The sequence below is a fragment of the Diadema antillarum genome, unplaced genomic scaffold (genome assembly GCF_040938485.1).
Source record: "Diadema antillarum isolate AM-2024a unplaced genomic scaffold, OU_Dant_1.0 scf00000057, whole genome shotgun sequence".
Classification (NCBI taxonomy): Eukaryota; Metazoa; Echinodermata; class Echinoidea; order Diadematoida; family Diadematidae; genus Diadema; species Diadema antillarum.
Window position 1 is genome coordinate 892,400 of NW_027270946.1, and position 26,252 is coordinate 918,651.

The window sequence follows — 26,252 nt, forward strand, 5'->3', positions numbered from 1 at the left end:
TGTGTGCATGTGATTTATCGTTGAAGCCGCAGACTTAGCTTCCCAAGCACTCAGTCTCGCCTCTCCCGTCCGGAAGACTTCTGGTTGAATCTGCATTCGTTATCTTGATTCAGGACAGCAACAGCAATTGTAAGTTAGCCAAAAACTTAATGATATTACCTCCACTGCCTCTCTGTTGACTGTAAATCATGCAAATGGGTTCCATAACTAGCCACAACGAGCAGCTCACACCACTCTCTGCGCGAGGCCGAGCTGCTGGCTGGCAGCCGGTCAGCCTTAGCTCCGCTTCGCTCCTCCGTATGTGTATGTAAATTATGGACTGTTATCAAGCTTGGCTAGATTTTCTAACGTTACTCTAACGTTAACTGTTAACGTTAGATCTACCACTGCTGACAGCACTGACTGCATCTAAAATTCAGCTTTTTCAGCTGTGGTAATGTTAAGCTAAGATTATCGACATTGCTATTGACACAATGGCATCGGATTCAAATTTAGTTATAGACGGTTCTACTTGTGTGGTGTACTACTACTGTACTAGTAGTTCCCACTGTGTTTCATGAAGATCATCATAAATAAACGACACGTGTGCAGTGAGCCGTTTGCGTTACTTGCTACGACGCCAATGCCCAGAAGGGTTATCGGGGATATGTCCTCCTTTATTGTTTTTGACTCTGTATCTACACCCTGTAGATTGACAGCTCATTCAAATTGACATTGGCAGAACTATGCCAGTTATGTAATTGCCAGTATTGCTTTCCATGATTCGTGTTGATATTAAGGATTAAGGTTTGCATTGATTGAATAACCAGTTGAAGCATTGCATTGGCATGTCTAAAGTAACTTTTACTGCTAATCAGTGCTATTTGGATAGTATGGTAACTGCGACCAGCGCAAATGCGAAAGCATTCGTATTTCGCACTGTAGGATGTGGGATCTTGTAGTTGTAGAATTGTAACGTTGTACAGCCAATACAGGGTAGTATCGCAGCAATATTTCTACTTGAATACTAAAAGATGCCTCAATTTGAATACGTACCGATGTAGTTCAAGAATTATTGACAACAGGATAGCTCTTTAGTATACAAATGATGCACAGGATAGAGTGCGTTAGTTTGAGTGAGCTGCATCTCCACTAATGCCGCGAAATAATCCTGTGCATCATTTGTTTTATAAAATGGGTCAAAAACTTTATGAACAGCATTTTTCACGTACCTTTGTGGGTCAATACCAGTCAGCTACATGTAGCACTCGCTCAAGAGTCGAGATGTCTGAAGATGTTTGTCCCAAACATTTACGCACGTCGCACTCGGAAATCCCGCACATACGTACGCCACACATGTTATGCGCACAAGAAAGGCCGGCCGGCAGCGCGAACTAGAAGTTGTTTACAGGATTGACAGCGCGTATAGTAGCGAGCGACGCACTTGTAACGCGCGACGCACTTGTAACAACTGATTGAGTGCGCACTGCTAGTGTAAACATCGTGACGTCAGGCCGTACATGTTAGTGAGAAATTAATGCACGCACACATGACTCATTTCAGCGCTTCCAATAGGCTACATTCTTGAACCCATTTTATAAATTATCAATAGTCAATTTACAAAACGCTGGTAGGAACCATGATCGGATACATTTGTAGATTGCAATACTGTTGCCATATCTCCTTGGCTAATATAATATTTCACATTTTAGTCAAATTCCAAACTGAACTGTGATATTGCAGTGCCATTTCGCACGTTTCATTTGACCAAAAGATCGGTTTGTATCTTGTTGGGGATATGTTTAATTCTGCGGAGACTGCATCTGGCTTCACAGAATCCCATCTATGGAGGAGGGCCATGAAAGCCAAAAACTCCTTCATACATATAGATTTTTCTGTGTAAATTTACATGAGCATGTGTCCATTTTAAAAGCAAATACCGGTACTGACATTTTTTGCGGGCGAATGGAAACCAGTTTTACTTGTAGACTTCAGTCAATCAGGCGTAACTTCAGTAGCACACGTAACTTTTAATCCTGTTTCACAAAGCTCCTATTGTAGTTGAGCAAAGTCCTGCATAAGTGTAAGCCTCATTCTTCATAGGTTACTTGATGCTCGTAAAACCACATGTGTTAAGTTTTTTAGTTACGCTTAAGCTACTTTAGTGAAAGTCCACTAGAAGTGTAGAGACTATAGTTCAACTGCCAAGGCAAAATTGCCTTGTCATTTGCAGAAAGGGCAGATCAGCACGTTTGATGTTGATCTATATGTGACTATATAGCGCACAAACTGTAGGTGTCAGATTGACAGTTTTACACATTTTTAGCTGTGATTTGATACCCTAAATTTTTTTAACAGTATGTTTCTTGCTCTGTTCAGAAAGCACCATGTCTGAAGAAAAGAAAGCTCGTGCAGAGAAGGTCATCCTCGTCACAGGAGGCTCAGGACTGGTAGGAAAAGCGATTGAGAGAGTGGCAAACGAGCAGAAAATGCCAGATGAGGAGTGGATCTTTGTATCATCAAAGGATGCTGACCTGAGGTAAATGTTTTATTATTACATGCTTTTGAAGAATGGGTCAAGAAAATTCTGCAATCATATATTGGAAGGGCTGGACAATGACCCATTTTTTTTCTACTGGTCCGACTGTCTGTCGGACCAGTAGTTACCCAGTTTTTCCATCTTTTATCGGTCTATTCCTGCAAAAGTTACTGCTCCAACAGTGTTTTTTACTGGTCGGGGACAGTCAGACCAGGGCCGGCGTGCAAAGTTGAATATATGTGACCGGCGACAACGGTTTCAGGCAAAAGTCGGGAATTTTGAAAATTCATTTTTCCACTGAATCACATTGCCCATTTCCTAAGCTTTGCATTGATATAAAACACTTGTATTCTTCGGCACCATAAGTGGGCATAGCAAGAGAAATAAAATGCACTTTGTAAGTTGTTAGCCTGACAAAATTGCGAGAAAACAGGCTTTGAAGATTCACCTCTTTCTCAAAGACTATGTCCGAGCGTCGATGCGAGGGGAGAATCACCCATCCGTACGATGGTGCCAATCGATGTTAAGCTCCGCCTCTAGCAACCACATCGCTTTCTGATTGGCTCACTGAGAGAGTCAAATTTCCCGGGCACCTTCCTCGGAGCTCAGCGCATGGAGCCGAAAAACAATGTGTTTCGCTCGGGTTTGTTTATAGTACGTCTTTCAAGATGGCGAATACGATAATTGCACGTATGGTGTACATGTGTGTGGTGCACGCATTACGCAATGGCATCCACACGCCATGACCGTGTGCATGTAACAGGAGCGGTGGTGAATCCACACATTTACAAATCGCGTTTTCATTATGGTTGATTTGTCTATATCATTGGCAACCCTTTTGAAGGCAGAAAATTGCTTGTGCTGGCAAGGGTCACGTTTCCTGTTTGTGTTGTTTTTACAAGACACGCATATGTTGCTTTGTTCGGTGGTGCTAATTTTAATCAAAAAAACAAACAAACAAACTCGACTCGTTAGTTTGGTGCGATCTTGACGTGTAGTATTTGAATATAATTAGTCACATGTGACCGCTCCTTTCCTCTCATCTACTCCAGTACCTTCATGCTGTCATAATTTCTACTACTTGTACAAGTAGACAAGTTTGAGAATATCTAGTTTTCTCACTGTTATGTCATGCTACATGATTTTTGTTTCACTTCCGTTGTAGAACATTGCGGTAGAATAGTTTGGATAGAAAGCCAAACGAAGAGCACGCACTACAGAGCGAGCGTATATAAACCACTATAGCAAGAACAATGGAGCATGTAATCGTGCATGCGAGGACAAAGCATTCCCCAAACGCTGCAACTGGTGTCTCGAAAGCCGAATTATGTAAATGTATGCGACACACCAGCCAATCGCATGCGAGACCCTGCGCCGTAGCAACGCTGGGGATATTGGCGCGGAGTTCGAAAGAAGCTCGAAACTGACGAGTGCGATCCAACATAGGGTGTTTAACATTCCATTTTCGATAGGAAAAACTTAGTCTTATGCTATGAAATTTAGTGTAGATGTAGAAAACATATCAAAGATTCGATTTCTGCAAAAAACCTAAATCGACAAAAATAATGGTCAAAATCTTTGTACCCCGTCTAGGAGGGAATTTGCTCTTGCGACTTTTGCCTGAAACCGTTGTCGCGGGTCACATATGGCAATCAGGAACTGTGTGTTATTTGTCTGAAATAATGCTGAGTTGTCCCCAATTCCAAGTTAGCCTGGATCCCTCCATGGAATAAAAATTGCTACCAGTATTCCAACTTTTATTATTCTATGCTTTTTTTTTATCTCAAAATACTCCAAAACTGCTCATCGTCAGTGTCATCAGACACAAATTGGGTGCAAGACAGGTTCTCAAACCAGTACCGGAACTATGTGTTGCCTTTAATTTTGACTACCATCTCTTACCCATTCCTTCCACCCATCCCACAAATTGTGATTCAAACCAAAGCTCCTAGCCGGAGTTAGGCTTCAAGCCACCGTTGCTGTCCAGATTTCTGTGACTGCTCTTAAGACTACTCAGAGATGTTTTTGTTTTTTGCCCCCTCCCCCCTCAATCTAATCAGCTTATTTACACCTTATTTCATGCCCCTTGGCCATGTACTGAGAAATTTCTGCGAACGATGTTAAAAATTGTCAAAACAAAACATGGGGAAGAAAGACAGACAGAAAACCCCATATTTAAATTCCTATAGCACCCTTCTGGACCAAATTTATGAATAAAGACTGCATTTGGAATCCAAGGAATGCCTAGTCCCATCTATTACCTTACTTGAGGAATTGCCTGTTGCACACAGCAGTTTGAATGCATACATTGTACACACACAAATTAATGATAAAACTGTATCATCCTCTCCCTCTGCAGTTTACATTTTATGACAGATCTGTCACTACCCGCACACTATTCAAATTAACAATGGGCCTAATCACTCTCCAAGGTTGGAAGGTGCAGCTCTTAAATTCCTATGGTCTTACCAGCCAAAATTGTACTCCCTGCTTAGTTTTCTTCCCTTATTCTATCTTAAGGAATAAGCAGTTTATCGGCTGAATGCTGCAGGACGGCAAAAATCCTTTCTGGAAAATTAGCTACCCTGCTGAATTGAAGACCTTGTCAGCAGAATGGAGATCAATCACTAAATTGTCAAGAAAAGGCCACCACCACTGTTATTACTATGTAGAAAGGAGTATTCCTTAGATTTTATGTGTACATGCACAAAAATACCGTAGGCCTACTTCTACTCGTCTTTGAAGTTACTCAGCAGTCTCATCCCCGCGCGGGAAAGGGAAAGCCCCTAAAACTGCGTATGAAGCAAGCAACTAGTAAGATGTTTGTGCGCTGGTGAATTGTATCAAAATTTCACACGCTAGTAGCAAGCATTTGTGTGCTTGGCAAGAGCTCATGCAACTGATGAGACAAAATACGGTGTATTATTGAACAGCCAGTATAAACAACAGTAGCCTATGGGGAATTAATACATTGGCGTAGATGCTTTTGTTTCAATATGCTGTCAATCAAGTGTCATGTTAACGGTAAAAATTAAGAGGATGACAATACACAATTTCAATACGCCGCTATCAACGTCCTATATAGATGATAATTAGAGTGGCTATCATCAGTGTGGCAATGTGCAGCCAGTAAAAATCAGCACACTGTTCTTGACCAATAATTAAGCAAGTATTAAGTTTTTTTTTTCAATTCCTATCTTACATAATGCTGCATCATAAGCTGATTCACAAAATAATCTATACGGCATTTTGAGCAGGTATGAATGTACTGCTCTCATCGCACCTAAATTCATAGTTCCCATGATAAGACCTTGTATACATACAACAGACTGCCATGAGGTACATTGTACAATGCCTCTTATTCCCATGTCTGAGGGATATCAACTCCCATTTTATGGCCTTTGGAGCTTGCTCCGAAGGTGGGGTCTACACTCATATTCTAGTGTATCATATTATTGACCAAGCTTTCAGGTAATCTCATTATCTTTATGCATCTAATACAACAAAGTCAGTCTCTTAAAGTATTGTTGGAAGTTTTAGTTATTGCTGCATGCTTTCCCATATTTCCAAATATTTCACATAGTTTTGCCATTTTGTTTTGTTGTTTGCTGTAGATAATTTGTTTTTCGATAGCTCAGAAGTCATTGCTTAGAGGTCATGAGTTGAAGATTCCATATCATATTATTCTATGATACACTTCACTCATGATTAGATACGATAAGAATGAAGTGAAGCCTGGGATATGTATTCATATTTGTTGGCTTTTTCTGTGATTTATCATCAAGTGGAAACTTACAATTGTATAAAGTTGTGCTTGAGGTAAATATTATTCACCCTTGTGTTCTTTGTTCAATTCAGCTTTGTCATGCACCAACGTTTTCTTCATTGAGGCATCCTCTCTGTACAAAGGGATTGATATATAAATCATCAACTGCGAGGGCGATGGTTGCAATCTGACACCACCTAGGTGATCCGTGAGGTGTCTATCAGGCTGAGCTGAAGGCAAGGGCTGATAGACCGTAGACACCTCACGGATCACCGAAGTGACGTTAGATTGTATCCATTGCCAGAGAAATAGGAGATGATTATTTGCTTTATATCCCACATCGATTTACAAACTTTAGATTTGATAAAAATGTACTCCATCATCCACACGGATTTTTATTTTATAATCCTTCTGAATGTTTACAACACAGGTGGTTGTACTGTAGAACCATGGTCCGCAGCACAGCGGCATTCAAATGAACGAGAGTAACGTTTATATGTAAGACGATAACAGGGGCGATAATGATGTATTGATAATTGTGCGATGTGTCCCACTAGAACTTGCTAGCTACCCGCATGGCCGATAGATGCGAGCAATACCTTTATCGATTCCAATCGCGGGTACATGTAAAAAGTGCCAACAAAAGAGATTGTCACATTACTACAAGTGATAGTCCCAAGGCATGGATGTTGGGAGAAAAACATAGATCTCTTATTTCATACCAACCAGCTCATAAATGTGTGAATTTGAATTTTACATATTACCTCTTTTCATTTCTATGAGGATCCTTTTTTCCTCTTTTTCGGTTCTTTTTTTAAAGGGGGTTTGGATGAGGCTAATACTTGATACATTTATAATACAATTTGGTCCTCTCATCACTGGCCCTCTATAATTATGTGGAAGAACAAATTTCAGAAGAGATGTTTATAAGTACAAGCCAGTGTGACTGCAGTAAGCAAATTTCCTGGACTCCTGTTGAGAAGGATAGGAGTGAGATTTCTGAACAGATTGTCACCCATTTGTTAAGGGCTGTAGATACTCCTGCTGCATGTGCTAGATCTTGTTCGTTTTTTGAACCCCAGTGTGCATAAAGTCTGTGATGTTTGTCTAATAGCCCATGTCCTTTAGAGATGGCCACCGAATTTTGTTGCAAAAGGATGGTGTGCATTTGCGCAAATCTGTTGTCCACATACGGAAAACAAGGGTGGCATTTGAGCAAGTCTTTCAGCAAACAACCATTGTCTAGAAATTTGTGTGAAACTAAACCCAGGTTGAAGTGGTGCAGAAGCTGACTTTACCTTCTATGGAAGACCCATTTTAAATCTAGAGCAAATACGTCATACAGTCAATAAGGTTTGTCAAGCATCTTATCCATAGGACTGCTTTCAAAGGTCATTGTTTGAGAGGCATAGGATGCTCTGTAAGTACAGGGAAAGTGCTGTTGCAGTGTGGTCAACATCTAGAAAACACAGGTTTATTGAGCCATTGTGGCCTACTTTTTGTCTGGCCATGGGACAGCAATGTTGCCTCCGTGGCAGCTTGCATGCAGCTCAAAGACTTTCAGAAAGATTTGAGTAAAAGCCCCACATGTGCAGCTTTAGGAGAGCTTGGAATTTCAAGCTGCATGGTAATTTCCACCCCCAGGCCCCCACCCCTTCCCCCCACCCATCCAGGTTTCCATAGTAGCCAGTGCATTGTTGGCTGATAATCGAGTGTAACGGTAGACCAATGGGATTGTGCTGACACTACACACACACTTGTACACTCACAAACTTACTTTAACAGAGCTCTCTAGAGGAAATATGAGTGATCAAAATTGAGAGATCTATGTTAATATACAGACACTGAAGACAAAGTATGTATTTTTTAAGTAACAAGCAAATTACAGAATATATATAGTTTTTAAAGTAACACACAAGTTCACTGGAAAGTGCCAAATTTGAAATATTATGAAAAAGTATTGTTCTCTGCTAGAGTACTATACCATAGGTGGATACAGTGCTCATCCGTTAATCGGGAACCGCTTTAGCGGGAACCCGCCGCAGGACCCGCTTAAAGGGGATGGCTAGTAACTGATCAGTGGGAATCCCGGGGGATGATTGTTCCAATCCTTGTGGGACTCATTTAAGAGTACATTATATATCTATTGTTGTGTGAAAATTATTTGCTTCAGAATGGTCTCATATTCAAGTAATGTGCAATTCAATGTTTCCAGGTTAGCATGCCTGTACAGTGATGGGGCATTAAAGGACAAGTTCACCTTAGTAAACATAAGGTTTGAGAGAAAGTAGCAATATTAGTAGAACACATCATTGAAAGTTTGAGGAAAATCAGACAATCCGTTCAAAAGTTATGAATTTTTGAAGTTTTTGTGCAGTAACCGCTGGATGAGAAGACTACTGCAGTGTACGATGTCACATGCGTACAACAATATAAGGAAAATATAAAGAGAATTTCACAAAATTCCATCTTTTGAAAAAAGTACACATTCCCCTGACTCGTTACCGACAAATGTTATGGGTAATATTATTCCCCCTGCCTTTAGAAAGAGGCAAGTCAAGTGCTCTTTTATTATGCGAAAAAAGTTAAAATATGTTGAATTTTCTTATACATTTTCTTTATACTGTTGTACGCAAATGACTCACAAGCTGTAGTAGTCTCCTCATCCAGCGGTTCCAACACAAAAATTTAAAAAATTCATAACTTTTGCATCGATTGTCCAATTTTCCTCAAACTTTCACTGATGTGTTCTACTAACATTGTTGCATTCTCTCAATCCTTATGTTTATGAAGGTGAACTTGTCCTTTAAGCTGCCCATTACTTGAATATGAGACTGTTCTGAAGCAAATGATTTTCACACAACACTAGTATAATATAATGTACTCTTAAATCAATCCCACAAGAATTGGAACAATCATCCCCCAGCATTCCCACTGATTCCCACTGATCAGTCACTAGCCATCCCCTTAAGTGCAACAAAACTTGATGTAACAAATTTTTCACGTGTTATTTCCACCGCCTAATCGGAACCATGAACTGCTTTATCGGGACAAATCTGGCTGAAACACTTCCATTGTCCGTGTATTAATGTGTAAAAATAAGAAGTAAATCCTTAAAAATGACAAAAAATTAATAAATTATTTTCTAACCAGTTCCCGATAGATTATGCCGATTGCAGTCTGAACATTTGCCGTTAAGACAGTGAGATGTAGTGCAGAGGCAGTCTTATGGAGCGTCACCTTATCATGCATTGTCAGCTTCTACTATTCTAACTTGTTTCACATTAAAAAAAAAATGAAAATAGCTCTTCTTGTACAGTTGAACCTCTCTTATCCGGCCTCCCTTTATCCGGATCTCTCTATTATACGGATGCAATCTCGCCGTGATTTTTTTTTAAATTTTAATAATTACGGGAGGGAAGGGGGATTCCCAACTCCTTGAGAACTCCTACACAAACACACATGAATTACATATTACTTCCAACATGATGATCAAATTTTGAAGCGTAGTTTCGTCGACTTGTACTGTTTATTTTCAAGATCTACTTGATACATTTCTTAATTAAGGTAAATCATCCCAAGAATTTATAAAAGAAAATGATTTCATTCTTGCAAACACGAACCTCTATTTTGGGGTCTGTTACTGAGTGTAACAATGAAAAGGTTGCAGCTCGTATACACATTACTAGACATCAGCATGTGGTACTACAGTGCACTCCCGTTATAACGAAATGCTCGGGACCGGCCGTTTTCTTTCGTTATAACGAAATTTCGTTATAACCGAACAAATACAATATATAACAAAAGCAAGGTAACCACGCATTATATCATATTATGTTTGTTGAATACACATCATACACTGGAAAGCTATGTGAAATGGAATGGTACCTTTTTAATTTCGTTTGGATATTACATTTAAAAGAGAGCATAAAGTTGTTTTTGTCACACAATAAGTCGTGTAGAAAATGATAGTTTAGGATTCCGTTACAGTTCGCTATTCCAAAGATTCGTTTCTTACTAAAGTTCGTTACTCCGAAAGACTCTTTGTTCAGAAGTTTCGCCATTCCCGGGAATCCAAAGGTTTGTTCATTATTCTGAAGCTTCGCTCTTCCGACGATTCGTTATTCCGAAAGTTCATAATTTAGATATAAATATTTTGTTGTTCGTTTTCCGAAGGCTCGTTGATTGGAAAATGAAATGAGTTTCGTCATTCCGAAGGTTTGTAAATGAAAGAATGAGAATGGTTCACTGTTCTGTAGGTTTTTTAAATCCGACAATGAAATAAGGTTTGTTATTCCGAAGAAGGTTTGTAAATTAAAAAAAAAAAGAAAATGCGAATGGTTAGTTATTTCGTAGGTTCGGTTATCTTAAGACGATTATGAAGTTTGCAATTCCCAAGTTTTGTTAGTGGACACACCTTTTTTTCACCTTTGGATTAACGAAACTTTTTTTAATGTTCCGATTAACGAAAGTTTAGAACTCCTATAATTTCCTGACTAACGAACCCGTCGTAATAAGAACCATATCTCATTGTCGGTTTAACGAACTTTAGTAATAACGAACTGTTTGAATAACGCCAAATGTTCGTAATAACAAACCCTATTTCATTTCCGAACCAGCGGACATTTAGGTGTATAAGAATCTGTGTGTTTTGTAATAAAGTACCTTCGGAACAATAAAACGAACCTTGTTTGATTTCAGATTATTGTATTACAATAATGCAAGTCCCCCTCGGAAACTGTGAAGGGCACAAAGAGCGAACACGTACACAGTGATGTGAAGCGTTCGCCCATGCAGAGACGCTATAAATGCTTATTCCGCTACGTATTTTCGGAAGCGATTCGCATTTCGTTATAACGGAGCACATTTCTTTTGTTTTTCTTTGTCAGTGGTTCTCAGAAAAGATTTCGTTATAATAGAAATTTTGTTATAACCGTGTTCGTTATAAACGAATTTTGTACCACAGACTTCAATGCCGATAATTTTGATACCAGAAGTTTTACTTCGCTATAACGAAATTTTGTTATAACCGCGTTCGTTATAACGGGAGTGCACTGTACAATGGGCTACATCAGTATATGTATAGATCTATGTATAGACAGTCTATGTACATGTTTAAAGCATTGAATCTCCCGTGTCCCGCCAAATCCCCTATCCGGATGAGCCCCAGTCCCGACTTGTCCGGATACGAGAGGTTCAACTGTATTTTTCTTTTCCAGTGATCTACAAACTTTTACACAATTGAGAACTTTTTTTAACATCAGACAGAGCTTTCCCTCAAGTTGTTGAGATATTTATTTTTTTTTGTAATTACCTCACCTTTGCTTCTCACTGTTTTTACTTTAATATCTGACCAGGTCAGAGGAGGAAACTGCTGCCCTCTTTGCCAAACACAAGCCCACACACGTGATCCATCTTGCTGCAATGGTGGGCGGTCTCTTCTACAATCTCAAGCAGAATCTGGACTTCTGGGTAAGTCATATAGTTTGTGGTCATCAAATGCCTGTGTTTTGATTAGGGTTGTGAAGTTTGGATACGATGTAGTCAATGTACTGTACAACCTTCAGAAAAATAGATTTAGGGATGCATGATTTTTCAGTCTTTAAAATCATGTCATAGCAGAAAAGTACTGTCCATTCTAATCTACATTTCAAAACATGCTGCATGCAGTGTTCATTCTGGAAACCGTAATTAGTATATTGCAAAGCAAATCTGTTATATATAAGCAAGTGGTAAACTGAACACATGCCATGTATAGAGTACATAAGTTGAAAGACAAGCATGAACACAAAAGTGAGCAGGTAAACAGTTTATCTTCAGATCAGATTTGGCAGAATTTTGAGACTTCATCCTCAAATAGGCAAGGCGCACTTATCCTTTTTACAATTGAAATAAAGACTTCATGGAAAATTGTACAATGTTGAATTCAAAGGAATCATTTTGTATTGTGTATCATTGAGAGCACACTGTCAGACTGTTTTGTCCTCAGTTTAGCAGTCCACATAAATTAATCTGCCCTAGTGCTGGCAAGTTGCCTACAACATAAACAATGCGAGGGGAATGGGGCCCATGTTATGGGCTTGTAATTGGGAATGAGAAGACTTGAGATTTTGCATAATTCACTCTTATTCAGGTAGGAATATACAGGTAGTCTGACACATTGTGTTGTGTGGATATATTGCCCTTCAACTTTAAGTGACGTCATTGTAAGAAGTGGAACGGAAAGAAATGCTTTTGACAAGTAAGACAGCCCAGTCTTCGTAGACTGGTACTGGTGCATGCATGTGGATAAAACCCATAAAGAGGTGTAGAGCTTGAACAAAGATGAATCAAACAAGTGTTCTGTATTTAGATTCCTCAAATGTCCCTCCTAAAATATGTGAAAAAACCGTTGATTGTTATAAAGCCAAAAGTTGTTGTCAAAGCCAAAAAGAAAATCACAAAGCTGGCACTGAAATTATTCTTAGCAAATGTGATGCCAAGACTTGATTTGTTTGTTTTTATATAATATATGTATGCTCTTCGCAAGTCTTCAAGAATCTTGATTTGCTGTTTAGTTAGCAATACATGTAAACTTTGCACAGTATATAACACATTGGAAAGAGTAAATATAGCAGTGCCATTGAGTAAGAAAGCTGCAAATATCAGAGGAGTGTGTAGAGTTAGAAGTAAAGACTGTTTGTTGGAACAATGCCCTTTGAAGGCACAGTGCACACAATGTACCAGTCACCAAATCAAGAACTGCATTTCATACCCCACAATCTGAAAATCCTCAAATAACTATTGGGATTTCCAATAAGAGGAATGTTTGACCAGTTATGCTAAATCTTTCATGACAAAACACCATAAACTGCATACTAAAGAGTATACAGTGTGCACATATACCAGTATGTATTTTTGCTACTGTCCAAAGGCATACTAAATACTAAATAAAAAGCAGAAGAGCATCATGAACATTTGTCACTTGCTGCAATATCCACATTTTTCAGTGCTGAAATGTCCTTTTCTTTGGGTGTTAAACTGCAGTCTCCAACCAGTTAAAGTCAGTCTGAAAAGATAGAATAAAATTTGTTGAGGACATCAATAAAACTTTAATCAAAATCTGGTAGAAATATCAAAGGGAAGTTTTGACATGCTGGATTTGGCTCATTTTTGCTAAACAGTTCTCTCAAACAGTTGATGCAAGTGAATGAGCTGATGATGTCATCACACAATTTTATATTGATCATGAACAGTACATTGTTTCAAAAACTCAACAACATTTAATTTTTCTCCTATAAAAGTGAAAAGCATAATGTTGCTGAATAACTTTAGAATAATGATCAATGAGTTAAATAGGTATTGGGATTCAAGACCAAAGCATATTTGTGTTTGAACAAAAGACTGGAAATTTGAAGATTTCATGTATGAGCTATGATGGCAATTGTGAGAGGATGACATCATTATCTCACCCATATGTTCGTATTGACCATTCGAGAATTGACGTGTAAATATTATTGAAATTTTACAATAATATAACTTCCATAATTTTATCTACATGTAATTTGTACCAGATTTTCACTGTTGTGCTTACCAAATTTGACTCTTTCTCTTCAGACTAACTTTCATCTGGTCCAAAGTTGGCCTTTAATTATGAACAATATCTGCACACTAGTAGCCTCACACCTTAATGGTATTGTAGCAGACGTAATCATTTGTATTCCCTGCACTTTTGCATACAGAGAGTGAACATCAAGATCAATGACAATGTTCTGCACAGTGCCTACAAGAACGGCGTCAAGAAAGTCGTTTCCTGCCTCTCCACATGCATCTTCCCAGACAAGACGACGTACCCCATCGACGAGACCATGATTCACAACGGACCCCCGCACAACTCCAACTTTGGCTACTCCTACTCGAAGCGGATGATCGACGTCCAGAACAAGTAGGACGTTCGAAGGAGTGCCACAGAGACCAAAATCATGATCCATGAATCATGTTGATAATGATCATAATACACTGTATACACAGTACATTTTCCATGTACACTGAACATATATTCAAATGCAAGTGTTGAATGCCAAGTGTGCAATGAAGTTTGTCATATGTGCATTCATCCTTATCTATCCAAACTGTTCAATTTAAGTTATTTGTACAGTGTATGTTGTGGCTGTTTTTGTTTGTTTCTGTCATTATATTATTATTTCATTTATTTGAGTTGTCATGGAGCGGAACATTATTGATGTCATCGTTGATGTTTATTAGATATGTCCCAGGTGATCGAACTTGTTTTTCTATGAAAATATTCAGTTCATTTTTAATAGTAAATAATCAGGAAGACTCAAACAGCACGCATTCTTAGGAAAGTATTACACAGAGCGATCATGCCCTGTCAGTCAGATCAAATGAAAGCTGAATGAGCTTATACACTACATATGTACACTGGAAAAAGTGGTGGGTATTTTATTGATGAAGTCTGCTTCATTGTAAGATTTTTTTTCATTTGTCTGTCTTCTTTCAGAGCCTACCACAACCAGCATGGCTGCCGATTTACCGCTGTCATTCCCACCAATGTATTCGGGCAGTGGGACAACTTTAACCTGGAACATGGCCATGTGATCCCGGGACTTATGCATAAAGTCTACGTCGCCAAGCGTAAGCTCACTGAAACAAAGAAGAATTTTATTTTTATTGCCATCTTCAAGGCCTGTGGTTTGGCATTGTTTTGCAGGCCTCGAAATAGGATTATGGAGGGGCAAGGCCATTTAGAAAAGGGCACTTTTTCCAAGAGGCCAACCATTAAAGGGCACTTAGGTCAGTCAGAGGAGCACCAAGGCCACATTGGAAAGGGCATATTGGGTGTTTATACGTGATGTGAATGCCCCATAGAGCTGTATGCTATCGACCGTGCTGCTACACTCCAGCAGCGCACGCACGCATAAGATCTCTCCGCAGCAGACGACGTTAGGCAGTAGGCCATATGCAATGCGATGTACGTTCTCAACGCATACCAGGGCTTGCCCTTAACTTTTTTTCTAGGTGGCCAGCCGGGCCACTTAACCATGATTTTGGGTGGCCAGATGCAATTTTAAGTGGCCCAGATGCTTTGTCAGTTTTTCATGTTGCAATCGAAGGGCGTGTATTATTGCATAATACAACAAAAATTAGAAGCTTACACTGCAGACATATGCTTTATTGTTATGGTTTAAAGATTGCTACATAACTTTTTTTAATCACTTGCCCGGATTTGCAAATTATTACAAAACATTTGCCTGAACAGGAATTTTATTTGCCCAAAAAAAAAAATCAGGAAATATAAATAATGCCAAAAAAAATCAGGAAATATAGATAAAGCAAAAAAAAAAGAAGATCATTTGCATGTCAAGGTTTTGATGGAAAAAAAAGAAAGAAAGTGAAGTTGATAAAGAGTTGATAAAAAGAAAGAAATAGGCTATTTAAGGCCAATTACTAGTATCAGGTCTTCATATTTTAGGAGGACTAGTACCGCGGCACTCTTCAGCACTCCTTATCCCCCCCCCCCCCCCCCCCCCCCATCAGTAGCCTACATAAACCACCTGCGTAGCGTAGGGCCCAAGACTCCGCCTGCACCTGGAGAAATAATCTAATTAATCACAGAGCCTGTTACTGAGACCAACATCTTTTTCTTCTTTTTGATATAATGGTAGGGTTAAAATGCTTCTAATTGGTTATTCCACTTCCCCTCTACCTGACTCCTTTCATTAATACTCATTTCACTCTGATCTTTCCCCACCCTGGCCTCGATCTATATGAAAAAAGAAAGAAGAAAAACAAACGAGAAAAACAAACAAACACACACACACACACACACACACAAAGTGCAACACACAACAAAAACCTCTTCCCTACAGCTGTAACACATTCCCGATTTCCGTGTTTCTATCAGGTGAAACGACATTTTTTAAAACAGGAATAAAACAACAGTAAGTATTGATTGAAACTCGACACCCATTCAGGCCAGCCAGGCCAGGCTGCCATGTAACTTCAAAGCACATTCCGACAGCTGGCTGGCAAAACCACATGGCAAAGGAATTTGCGTGCGCGTGTGAATTGCTCGATGGAGGGCCTGGGAGCATGGGTGATTAGTCTGTGAGCTATCAAAAGCAGACCTTTTGAACAACTGCAAACGTCATGATACTATTTTGTCTTCCTTTTGGCCTCAAAGAAAAACATCAAAAAGACGAGTTGAGTATCACGAGTTTGTACATCGCCATGCAAAAAGATTTCTACACTCATGTCATGACACGAAATGAATAAATATTCCAAGACAAAAACAAAGCAGCCTCGGGTATCTATAGACGGTGACATCGAGACGCCATGCATTCACACCATGCACGTTGGGGAGCAACGTGTTGGAGTTGGCAGGGAGGGGTGATCCAGGAGTTTGTGAGAACTTCCCGAGTTACAATCTCAAAGCAAAGCTGAAGCTTCTTGTGGTCTCACGCCCAGCAAATCTGCGTGCTCGTTCTCAATTCGAAGGAAGTTTATCTCTGATCTGTTGAGTTATTTTTGCTGAATCATAGGAGCTTATCATGCCTGAAGTTCAAATGGAAGGTTGCCAAAAATTTCATACTCACAAAGCTTCAGAATTTTCTGACACATTGCCTACTATATTCATTTGAAATGGCAAATTTAGAGGGTACAAATCAATGTGGATGGTGATCATCCACATCCGATGATTATCCACATATTTGCATCCTCAAAATTTGACATTTCAAATGCATTAAAAATCTTCCAGTAATTTATTTTAGGCTGTTGATGCAGCAGTAAAGACGTCAGAAATTTCATATGAACTTGAATATTAGTCAGGATAAAGACAAAAAAAAAAAAATCTGCCCCAAAAAATACAATTCTTTCATTGTCACTGGTAGTCAAATTTGTGTTTTCACGAAAAATTTGACACTCTACTAACACCTAAAAATCGCAGGAGAGTGATCAGAAATAAAGACTCATTACGTTTGTAATCCTGGGTCTTCGCCCTGGGGCTTCGACTTTAGCTATCTTTGATAATTAAACATTTTTTCCCTGTTCATCTCCAAGACCCCAAACAGTTCATGACCTCCAAGAATGCGCCAGTACACACGGTTTCTTGTGTTGATTGGTCTCTCTCTCTCCACCCCTCCCCATTCCCCAGTAGTCTGGCACCTTGGCATCGTGGGATTTTTCTTTTTTCTGGGTGAACTTGGTGTTCACTCTTTACTACTCTATCTGAATATGCGCTGCCTATGCTAGTAACTCCATGGCCGCTGCGCTGCAGAGGCAGTCGGGACGGTAAAAGCCGGTCAGGCGTACATGTACGTACACGTCGTCTCGTATCTCGGAAAGATACTTTGAGTTTGAAGCAGATATATTGGGACGCGAGTGAACTGAAGGTACAGTGCACTCCCGTTACAACGAACACGGTTATAACGAAATTTCGTTATAACGAAGTAAATCTTCTGGTCCCAAAATTAGCACCATTAAAGTCTATGGTACAAAATCTGCTTACAACGAACACGGTTATAGCGAAATTTCCGTTATAACGAAGTCTTTTCCGAGCGCCACAGACAAAGAAAAACAAAAGAAATGTGCTCCGTTATAACGAAATGCGAATTGCTTTCAAAAATATGTGGCGGAACAAGCATTTATAGCGTCTCTGCATGGGTGAACGCTTCACACCACTGTGTGTTCGCTCCTTGTGTCACGCACAGTTTCTGAGGGGAACTTGCATTTATTATTGTAATACAGTTATCCCATCACATTTCACATAGCTTTCCAGTGTATGATGAGTATTCAGCAAACATAATATGATATATATACGTGGTTCCTTGTTTTCGTTATATATTGTATTTGTTCGGTTATAACGAAATTTCGTTATAACGAAAGAAAACTGCCGGTCCCGAGCATTTCGTTATAAGGGGAGTGCACTGTATGATATTTGAGATCAGGAAAGTTGTTCAAGCTTATTAAAGTGTAGACTTTGAGAAAGGGCATATTATACGTCATAAATAATAACTTTCATTCTAAAAGGGCACCACGGCCTCAAGAAAAAGGGCACATTTTTTTTTGGCCGTAACTTTGATCAAGGAAAAAAAGGCATTGCGGCCAACGAGAGGGGCACTGACGGCCATGGCCGTCGGTGGCCGTCGGTTAATTCGAGGCCTGGTTTTGTGGCTACACAGAATTGATAAACTGGGTGTTTTTTATTTGCCATCTTCAAGACCTGTGGTTTTGCATTGTTTTGTGTCTATGCAGAATTGATTTGCTGGTTATTTGCTGTTGTAGTATTGTGGGATATATTAATTTTATGTGTGTACTATACCTCGTGCACAGAAGAACTCTGAATAGAATTTAATGCATAGCAACCCTTTTTGTCAAACATTCGGCTCATAACTTGTAACCTTTTGTATGCCCAGGTATTTACCTTAACTTGCCAAGCAACAGCATTCAGTATTGACTGTGTTGTAAATTTAGCAAGCCCACTCAGGTGTGGCAGTTTGCCTGAAGTCCAAAAGAAAGGCCATGGGAGTACCATAGGAGTTTAATAGGTCATCTCTGTTCATTGACAGAAAGTTTCCAAACATCTGTGCCAATTGGTGAAGTAAGCGCCATAAAAATCAATTGGACAGAGGTGAACCTCTTTCAACTTTGTCAATATGGCAGGATGCTACACAACTTTATTTCACCACTTGTCCAGTCGGGCAAGCAGGTTTTCAAATTTGCTGCAAAACACTTGCCCGAACATTAATTTTACCAGCCTGAAAAGAAAGTAAGAGATACAAGGAAATAATATACGGCGTGTCTCTAAAAAAAGTAAACCCAACTTCAACGGCAAATTTTCAGAAAATTATAAAATATTTACACATTATTTTGTCATGGTTACATAGTCCAGTAAGTCCTCTTTCCAATGATACCATGTAGGTTATGTAACTCTCATGCATGACTGAGCATGATTCAACTTAGTGAATGGGTGTGAAATCATCACTGTGGCAAGTTCTGTGATCAGCATACTTTCTCACATTGTACCAGATGGCTCTTTTTGTTGGAGGCTGCCTGTCGGGGGAACTGCACCCGAAAAGCCTCTTGAACTTCCACGAAACTTCTTGTTTCCTGGTATCGAGTAGCCAGGAATACTCTCTGCTCAATTGTCAACTGTACCATGTTTGGAAAGCATGTGAAGTGTGCCTGTGTCAGGAACAACCTTTGCTGAAGTTGTTATGTAATCATAGGCCTAACATGTGACAAAAATTTAACTTCAAATATGGCCTGAATGCATGACAATAGCAAGAAATAACTTGCCACAGTGATAATTTCACACCCATTCACTCAGTTGAATCATGCTCAGTCATGCATGAGAATTACATAACCTACATGGTATCATTGGATAGAGGACTTATTGGACTATCTGACCATGAAAAAATAATGTGCAAATATTTTTTAGTTTTCTGAAAATTTGCTGTTGAAGTTGGGTTTACTTTTTTTTAGAGACACACTGTATAAGATCGTGTGTAAGTCAAGGGCTTATAGAACACAGTCTTTTGAATAAACAGCACACATTGATTCACAAGCTTGAACACATTCGAGTAACAAACTTGGTTTGATCAAGTGTTGTCGTTGCATTGCATTGCTTTGTATTGCATTGGAGCTTCTTCATGTAAGTGTTTGGAAGTTGCTGAATTGAAATATAAAGTGCGTTGCATCACTAAACAGCCATTGCCTTTGGGCTCCTGTATGGTTGACTTCTTTGGGTTCATTGGGGGGAGGGGGATAAGGGGAAAAAGAAGGCTTCAAAATTTGGGCAAGCAGTTGTTCTCATTGTTCAAAAACACTTGCTCAAATTTGATTTTCACTTGCCCCAGGCAATCAGGCAAGTGCTTATGATGTAGCACCCTGATGGAACATCATTTGATTACTCCCAACTTTTCCTATCAAAGCACTGTCTACGTACTTCCTTTTCATCATATTGACTGACGCGAGACCTTGACAATGTCTTTTCCCTTGCTCATGAGAATATGTACGACACTTATATGTTTAAATTACCAGTGTCGTGCGATTACAATGAAATTTGGCACACGACATGTGACACCCATGTTGTAATCTGCAAGATTCTGTCCTAAGATTTTTTGAAATTATCAGTTTCTAATTCTAATTAATTGATTATGTGAATTAAGCCCAAATTCTTATCTTAACTTAATTAAAGGCATTGAAAGTGTGCTTCTTTGTTTGTATCTCTGTTTTAAGATATTCAACAATTCTACATAAAAAACTTCCAAAAGTCATATCAAATTGTATGTATTTTATCATTTTCAGAATTTCTAATGTATTTCCTTTTTTTGGCCATTGTTTTTTCTTTGGTTTTTATTGGAAATTATCATTGATCACTTTTCTACCATAATTAGCATGAAACTAATCAATCAAAATGATACATAGTCAGGTCTTTATGAATTTCATGACAGAGCACTGTTTTCCATAGGAAATGTACACAAAATCAAAAAAAATTGTGCCCGTTTTGGGGTGACATGCAGTTACAAAAGTGGGCGTGGCTTTGTAATAGTACACATGGACATTGCAAATTTGGTCTCAAAAGTTGGGTGAGACTTTAACAAACAGGGTCAAGAAGCCTCATGACAAGGCCTTTTTGCATTGCAGAATTATTGCACGAAACATCAAAGGGGAGGGTGGAGTCCCCCCCCCCCCCCCCCCCCCCCCCAATCCATTTAGGGTTGAAGCACTTTTTGGGCTCTATTAGCTTGTGGGCTATCAGCAATGTCAAGTGGAAAGGCAGTTTCAAAGCTTCTATTGTTAAGACTACAATGAGTTTCCAGGTGACTGGATTATCCATGCACGAGGGATTGTGTCTTCCTTTTCCTCCTTTAGTGAGGTTGAGGGATTACCTGTAATCAGGCTCCTTGACAAATCTCTTTCAAACCAGTGACAGTTTTGTCATGGATGGATGCAATCTCCTTCTTTGAAATAAAATGGACTGATTTTACTTTATAACAATATTTCCCACTTACCCCAGCCCAAGATTACTTGGGATTAGTATTAAACACCATGTTTCCACCTGGCATTGTTGATGGCCTGGCAGTTAGTGGAGCGAGGGAAGAATTTGGATGAGTCCTAACTCTACTCTCAAGAGCAATCTGAACCAGTCCAGTGGGCAAGATTGGGAATTTAGTGATTATCTCCATTCCTGGGTGAATCAAACTTTTCATCACTTTCCAGGTCAGGGTGTATTAGATTTACGCCCTTACCTACATGTTTTGGTATGCTGAGTATCATATAGTTTTTGCAGCTCATGATATTAGTCCTATATCACTGAATGCAACAATGGGAGATACTAAAGTCAGATAGTATTGCAGCCCATTGATACTTGTTGACAGTGTCGCATTTTGAAGTTCTGATAAAATTTGAAGCAGTGACATCTGCTTTACGCTTTTCATTTCAGGTGATGGGACGCCACTCGTTATCTGGGGCACGGGCAAGCCTCTACGTCAGTTTATCTACTCCTATGACCTGGCACGCCTCTTTGTGTGGGTGCTGCGAGACTACGAAGAGGTGGATCCCATCATCCTGTCGGTAGGCGAGGAAGATGAGGTGTCCATCAAGGAGTGCGCAGAACATGTCATCAAGGCTTTCAACTTCAAGGGAGAGGTGGTCGTATCCTTAACATAAAACTCCCAACTTATATCAATAAAGACCTGGTAGCAAGGGGGAGAAATGGGTGGTTCGATTGAATAAATCTTCATTGACCGCCAACTGGGGTACATTAAGAAACCATGATTAGCACCTGTCTGCCACTTGTCAGCGTTTATGTCCACCACATTATATGCATATCTAAGATAACAATCTAATCCAGTAGAGATCAATGATAGAGCTGTACACAATTTGTTAGGAGGATTCATGATTATAGCTGTGCTTGCACACTTATTGTGCTTTATTTACCGAGTGGGCGCATTAACTGTAATGCTCTCCTTACCAATTGGCACAGATGAATGGACATGAAGTGTCAATGGATGAAGATTACCTAATCCCCCCGATCCTTTCTACATTGTAGGTCACTGTGGCCCTTTCTGTTGAATGAAGACATTGTTTCGCCTGAGTGGACTGTCCTGCTGACAATAATAGGAAGTTTGTTGGTATTTAACTACATGTGAATGCAGTTACAGCTAAGGATTAAACTTCTTGTGAGCTGTGAGCTTTGTATACCAAATCTATCATTCTCCATGTCCACCTGCACACTCAGATATAATTAAATCCAATAGGTACTGTCAATTCTCCCTATTGCATATAGCCAATGTCAACGATATCACCTCGTGATACCGATATCTGATCGATCGCTCTTGGGATGTAAACTTCCGGTTTTGCGGTTTACCCCACTATTCACCCATGTCACGTCCTTCATCTAGGACATTTTCCGTAATTTTGTTGTTTTGCATCATCGGCCTAGCATATGGCCACTTTGCAAAAGAATCCCATTCATCAATTGTAGAGTTACAGATTAGAAAATAACCATTAGTCAAGAGATTCTAAGACAGAATTTGATACGATCTGTGAATACTAGTACTTCGGCGTTCAATGTGCGTAAAAGCGTACATTTACACATCGCGTGTTCATAACTGGAAGTTTGTATCCCAAGAACTAAAGGTAAAAAAATTAGAGAGCCACAAGCATTCAGATTCAGAGAGCTATATGCGATAGGGAGAATTGGGATCATGTACTTTAATTGACTTCCAGTAGACCACAATGGTCTCTTCATGTCAGTGTTCCACAGTGCCACACCCAAGTTGGTTTGTCTGATCTACATTTCTGCCGATGAAAAGCTTTGCAAGTCAGGGCTGGGTGCACGGGAAGGTAAAGGGTTTCAGTACATGAATGAGGAGTCACACTCCAGCAGATGCCAATTATAATGCATAGACTAAATTGAGCTTGCTGTGTAAGCAATTAAGTAAATATCATTGTTTGCTTGTTGTTGTTTTTTCTCAGTTTTTATAGGGTTCAGAGAAAGCAGTACTTGTCTTGGTGATTCAGTGTTCAGAAAGAGACTGTTGAATGCCATTGACCAGAATGTGATGCACAGTGTTATTCATGAAAAAAAAAAGAGTAGGTCAAATTTATGTGTGTCAACAATTATTCTCAAAAGTAATCTCATTCTGTACGTACTTTCACTGAAATAATGTGTCTTATAAATGGGATTAAATGTTATTTAGCAAGTATTATTTGCCCTGAACTGCAGTTCAGTGTCAAGGGCAAGTAGAACTAACTGCAGTTGGATATCAAGAGCAAATAACGTAGACAGTCTGCAAACTAATTTTAAAGATAATAGTGGTATCAGGTGAAGCAGTTTCAATGGTAACAAGCACCTGTCCAGTGGTTTGCTTGCCTTAACTACAACCGATCACCACTCCAAGTATGACACATCCAAGTCAGATGGCCAATTCAAGAAGACAGCCAGTAATGCCAAGCTGCGGAAATACCTACCAGACTTCAAGTTTACTCCTATAGACGAAGGTGAGCAATGCAAATCCATCCTCGTTTAGACCATGGGTTAAAAAACAAACAAACAAAAAACACACACATAACCAAACCTGATGCCATAGTTACATACTATCTGTGGATTATGGCCAGTCATCATGACCGCAGAACATTATGTTAGCATATGTCAGTTGGGTCATTCACTTATCAGTTATGTATATTCTACATAAGAATTTGTGCGATCAATTTATTTGTGTGTGTATGTGTGTGTATGTGTGTATGCATCATCTCAATTGATAGATATTCTCCCAAAACGTTTTAAAAAAGGAATAAAAGGAAAGGAATCTCTGTGCATCTGAAAACTCTTGAGTTTGTGCATGAGCACAGTTAACATGAACCATCAGTAGAGAATGTAGACTGTTATTAATACCAGATAAAAGTCCATTTTGCTCTCAGAAGTTTTTGTGACTCATACTTTAAAATGGTTGTACCCCTTTTGCAAACATCACAAAATTTTGCATGGTATAAGAATAGTGTCTCCAGGCATCGTGTGTGAAATATTGTGGTTACGCACCTGAAGAGTTTTTACAAAAGAAATTGATACTGTATATGCTGTTATTTTCACGTACAAATATTTTTGCAAATGCAGAGATCACGCGAGATGATGTTTTCACAATTTGACACCAAGGCTATCATAAATGCACTAATGCCTGTCAGTTCGAGATATTTTCGCGTGTTGTTACATGTGCAGTCCAACAGTGATTTGCAAAATTCGTGAAAGTCAAACCCTCACGAAAATAACACTTTTTATACAGTAATTAACCCCATGGCACTTGAGTATATGCTCCAGTTTGTACCAAGAATTACGGTGGAATTTAACAAGGTCTGAATATATTCACTGGGTATCTATAGCTATCCATTCCCCCTCCATCCTAAAGAAATTGTTGTTTTATTATTCTGAGCGAAGGTCTAACTTACCTACCTGTACAAGATACCAGCTTATGAAAGGAATGTAATTTTCAGGTTTTGCAAAAGAGACTCAAATTTTAAGACACTGCATTTGTGAGGAACAGATTCAATCGAAATACATTTTTTTTCTTTCTCCCCCTGCCCCCTTTTCTTCTGAAATATCGACTTTTTAGCACATAATGGCCTGAATTCACAAAAGTGGTGCAATTGAAACCATGGTTTCGATTGTACCACCTTCGTGGATTCGGGCCAAAATATCGGTTGATTCTATGAGTAGACTTCTGATACTTAGACCCCGTTTACAGTGCGGGGCTGGGCCGAGCCGCGGCCGAGCCGTGGCCGAGCCCAGCCTCAATTGCGAGGCCGGGCCCCGCAATTTTGTCCGTTTACACTGCCGGGCTCGGCCGCGCTTTTGATTCAAACCTTTCAATATTTTGTCGTAGTGGCGCTCTGCTTGTAAATAAACGCAATTTGGTATTGTCTGGTTTTCAGACCCTTTGCCAAATGAATTCCTTGGCGACTTCAGTCGCCGTTCGGGCAAAGGCCTTTACCGAAGGAAAAAATCCTTTGCAGGACAAAACCACCTTAAACTATACTAGTTTTCAACGTTGAGGGGGTTAATATCCTGCACAGCGAAATAGTACAGGCAGAGGGTTTGGAAGCCAGACTAAAATTGGCCGCGCATTTGGCCCAGTTTACGTTTACACTGAGAAAAGGCCGGGCTCAGCCGCGGCTCGGCCACGGCCGAGACCACCTCGAGAGCGAGACCAAATGTGAGGCCAATTTTGGCCCCGCATTTGGCCTTTTGCGCGTTCACACTGAAGCGGGGCTGGGCACAGCCGCTGCCGAGCCGCGGCCGAGTCTCGCACTGTAAACGGGGTCCAATTGATCTTACTGATGTTATCCAAAGAAATATACTGTTGTGGATATCCATCCTTTGTCTTTTTTATGCTCCTGTGCTCCTTTAACCTAATGTTGTTATCTTAAGTCCAGCTGCCATCCCTAAATCAACATACATTTCACTATGTTCTTTTCTTTCCTTTTCTGTTTTTTTCTTTTCCAGCATTGAAAGAAACGGTCGACTGGTTTGTGGAAAATTATGACATTGCTCGCAAGTAGGAATCCCACCATTGTTTTCACCATCGCCTGCTTCCATGGATTAATGTATAGAAGATAACCAGAGTTCTCTGATTCTATGAATCATTTTCTATTTCAGATTCTTTATCTGTAGTAAAAGAATATTTTTGTTCTCATTGATTAGATAGTTTTTACTTACTTAATGTTAATTCAATAGTAGATACATTCTTTAAATTTCACTGTGATTTCCCATCTTTGACATATATGTATTTTGTCTGGCCCTATTTATTCCACAAGTGTTCTCCACATAAAAATTGATTTGAGATTTTTGTTATTTGGTTATTTTTTCATCAGTAGGATGATTACAGTGTGGCGCTGTATGAACAGAGGAAGTTGTTATACTAAAACCAGACAGTTCTGTGTGCTTGAAACTTCTGTGAATTTTGCAAG

The 26,252-nt window shown here is 39.5% G+C and overlaps 1 protein-coding gene across 1 annotated transcript; it reads left to right on the forward strand.

Moving 5' to 3' along the window:
- Window positions 1–26,252, forward strand: LOC139715878 (GDP-L-fucose synthase-like). Its single transcript, XM_071627427.1, has 8 exons — window positions 1–129; window positions 2,359–2,518; window positions 11,642–11,756; window positions 14,006–14,208; window positions 14,785–14,918; window positions 21,730–21,941; window positions 23,693–23,792; window positions 25,789–26,252. The coding sequence occupies exons 2-8, from the start codon at window positions 2,367–2,369 to the stop codon at window positions 25,842–25,844; spliced, it is 972 nt and encodes a 323-aa protein (XP_071483528.1). The 5' UTR covers window positions 1–129; window positions 2,359–2,366; the 3' UTR covers window positions 25,845–26,252.

Bases quoted from the DNA above. Each gene is read 5' to 3' on its own strand.
- LOC139715878 (XM_071627427.1), top strand. From the start codon at position 2,367: ATGTCTGAAGAAAAGAAAGCTCGTGCAGAGAAGGTCATCCTCGTCACA. The intron at 11,757-14,005 runs GTAAGTCATATA...TTTTGCATACAG, and splicing joins AGCAGAATCTGGACTTCTGG to AGAGTGAACATCAAGATCAA. The intron at 23,793-25,788 runs GTGAGCAATGCA...TTTCTTTTCCAG, and splicing joins GTTTACTCCTATAGACGAAG to CATTGAAAGAAACGGTCGAC.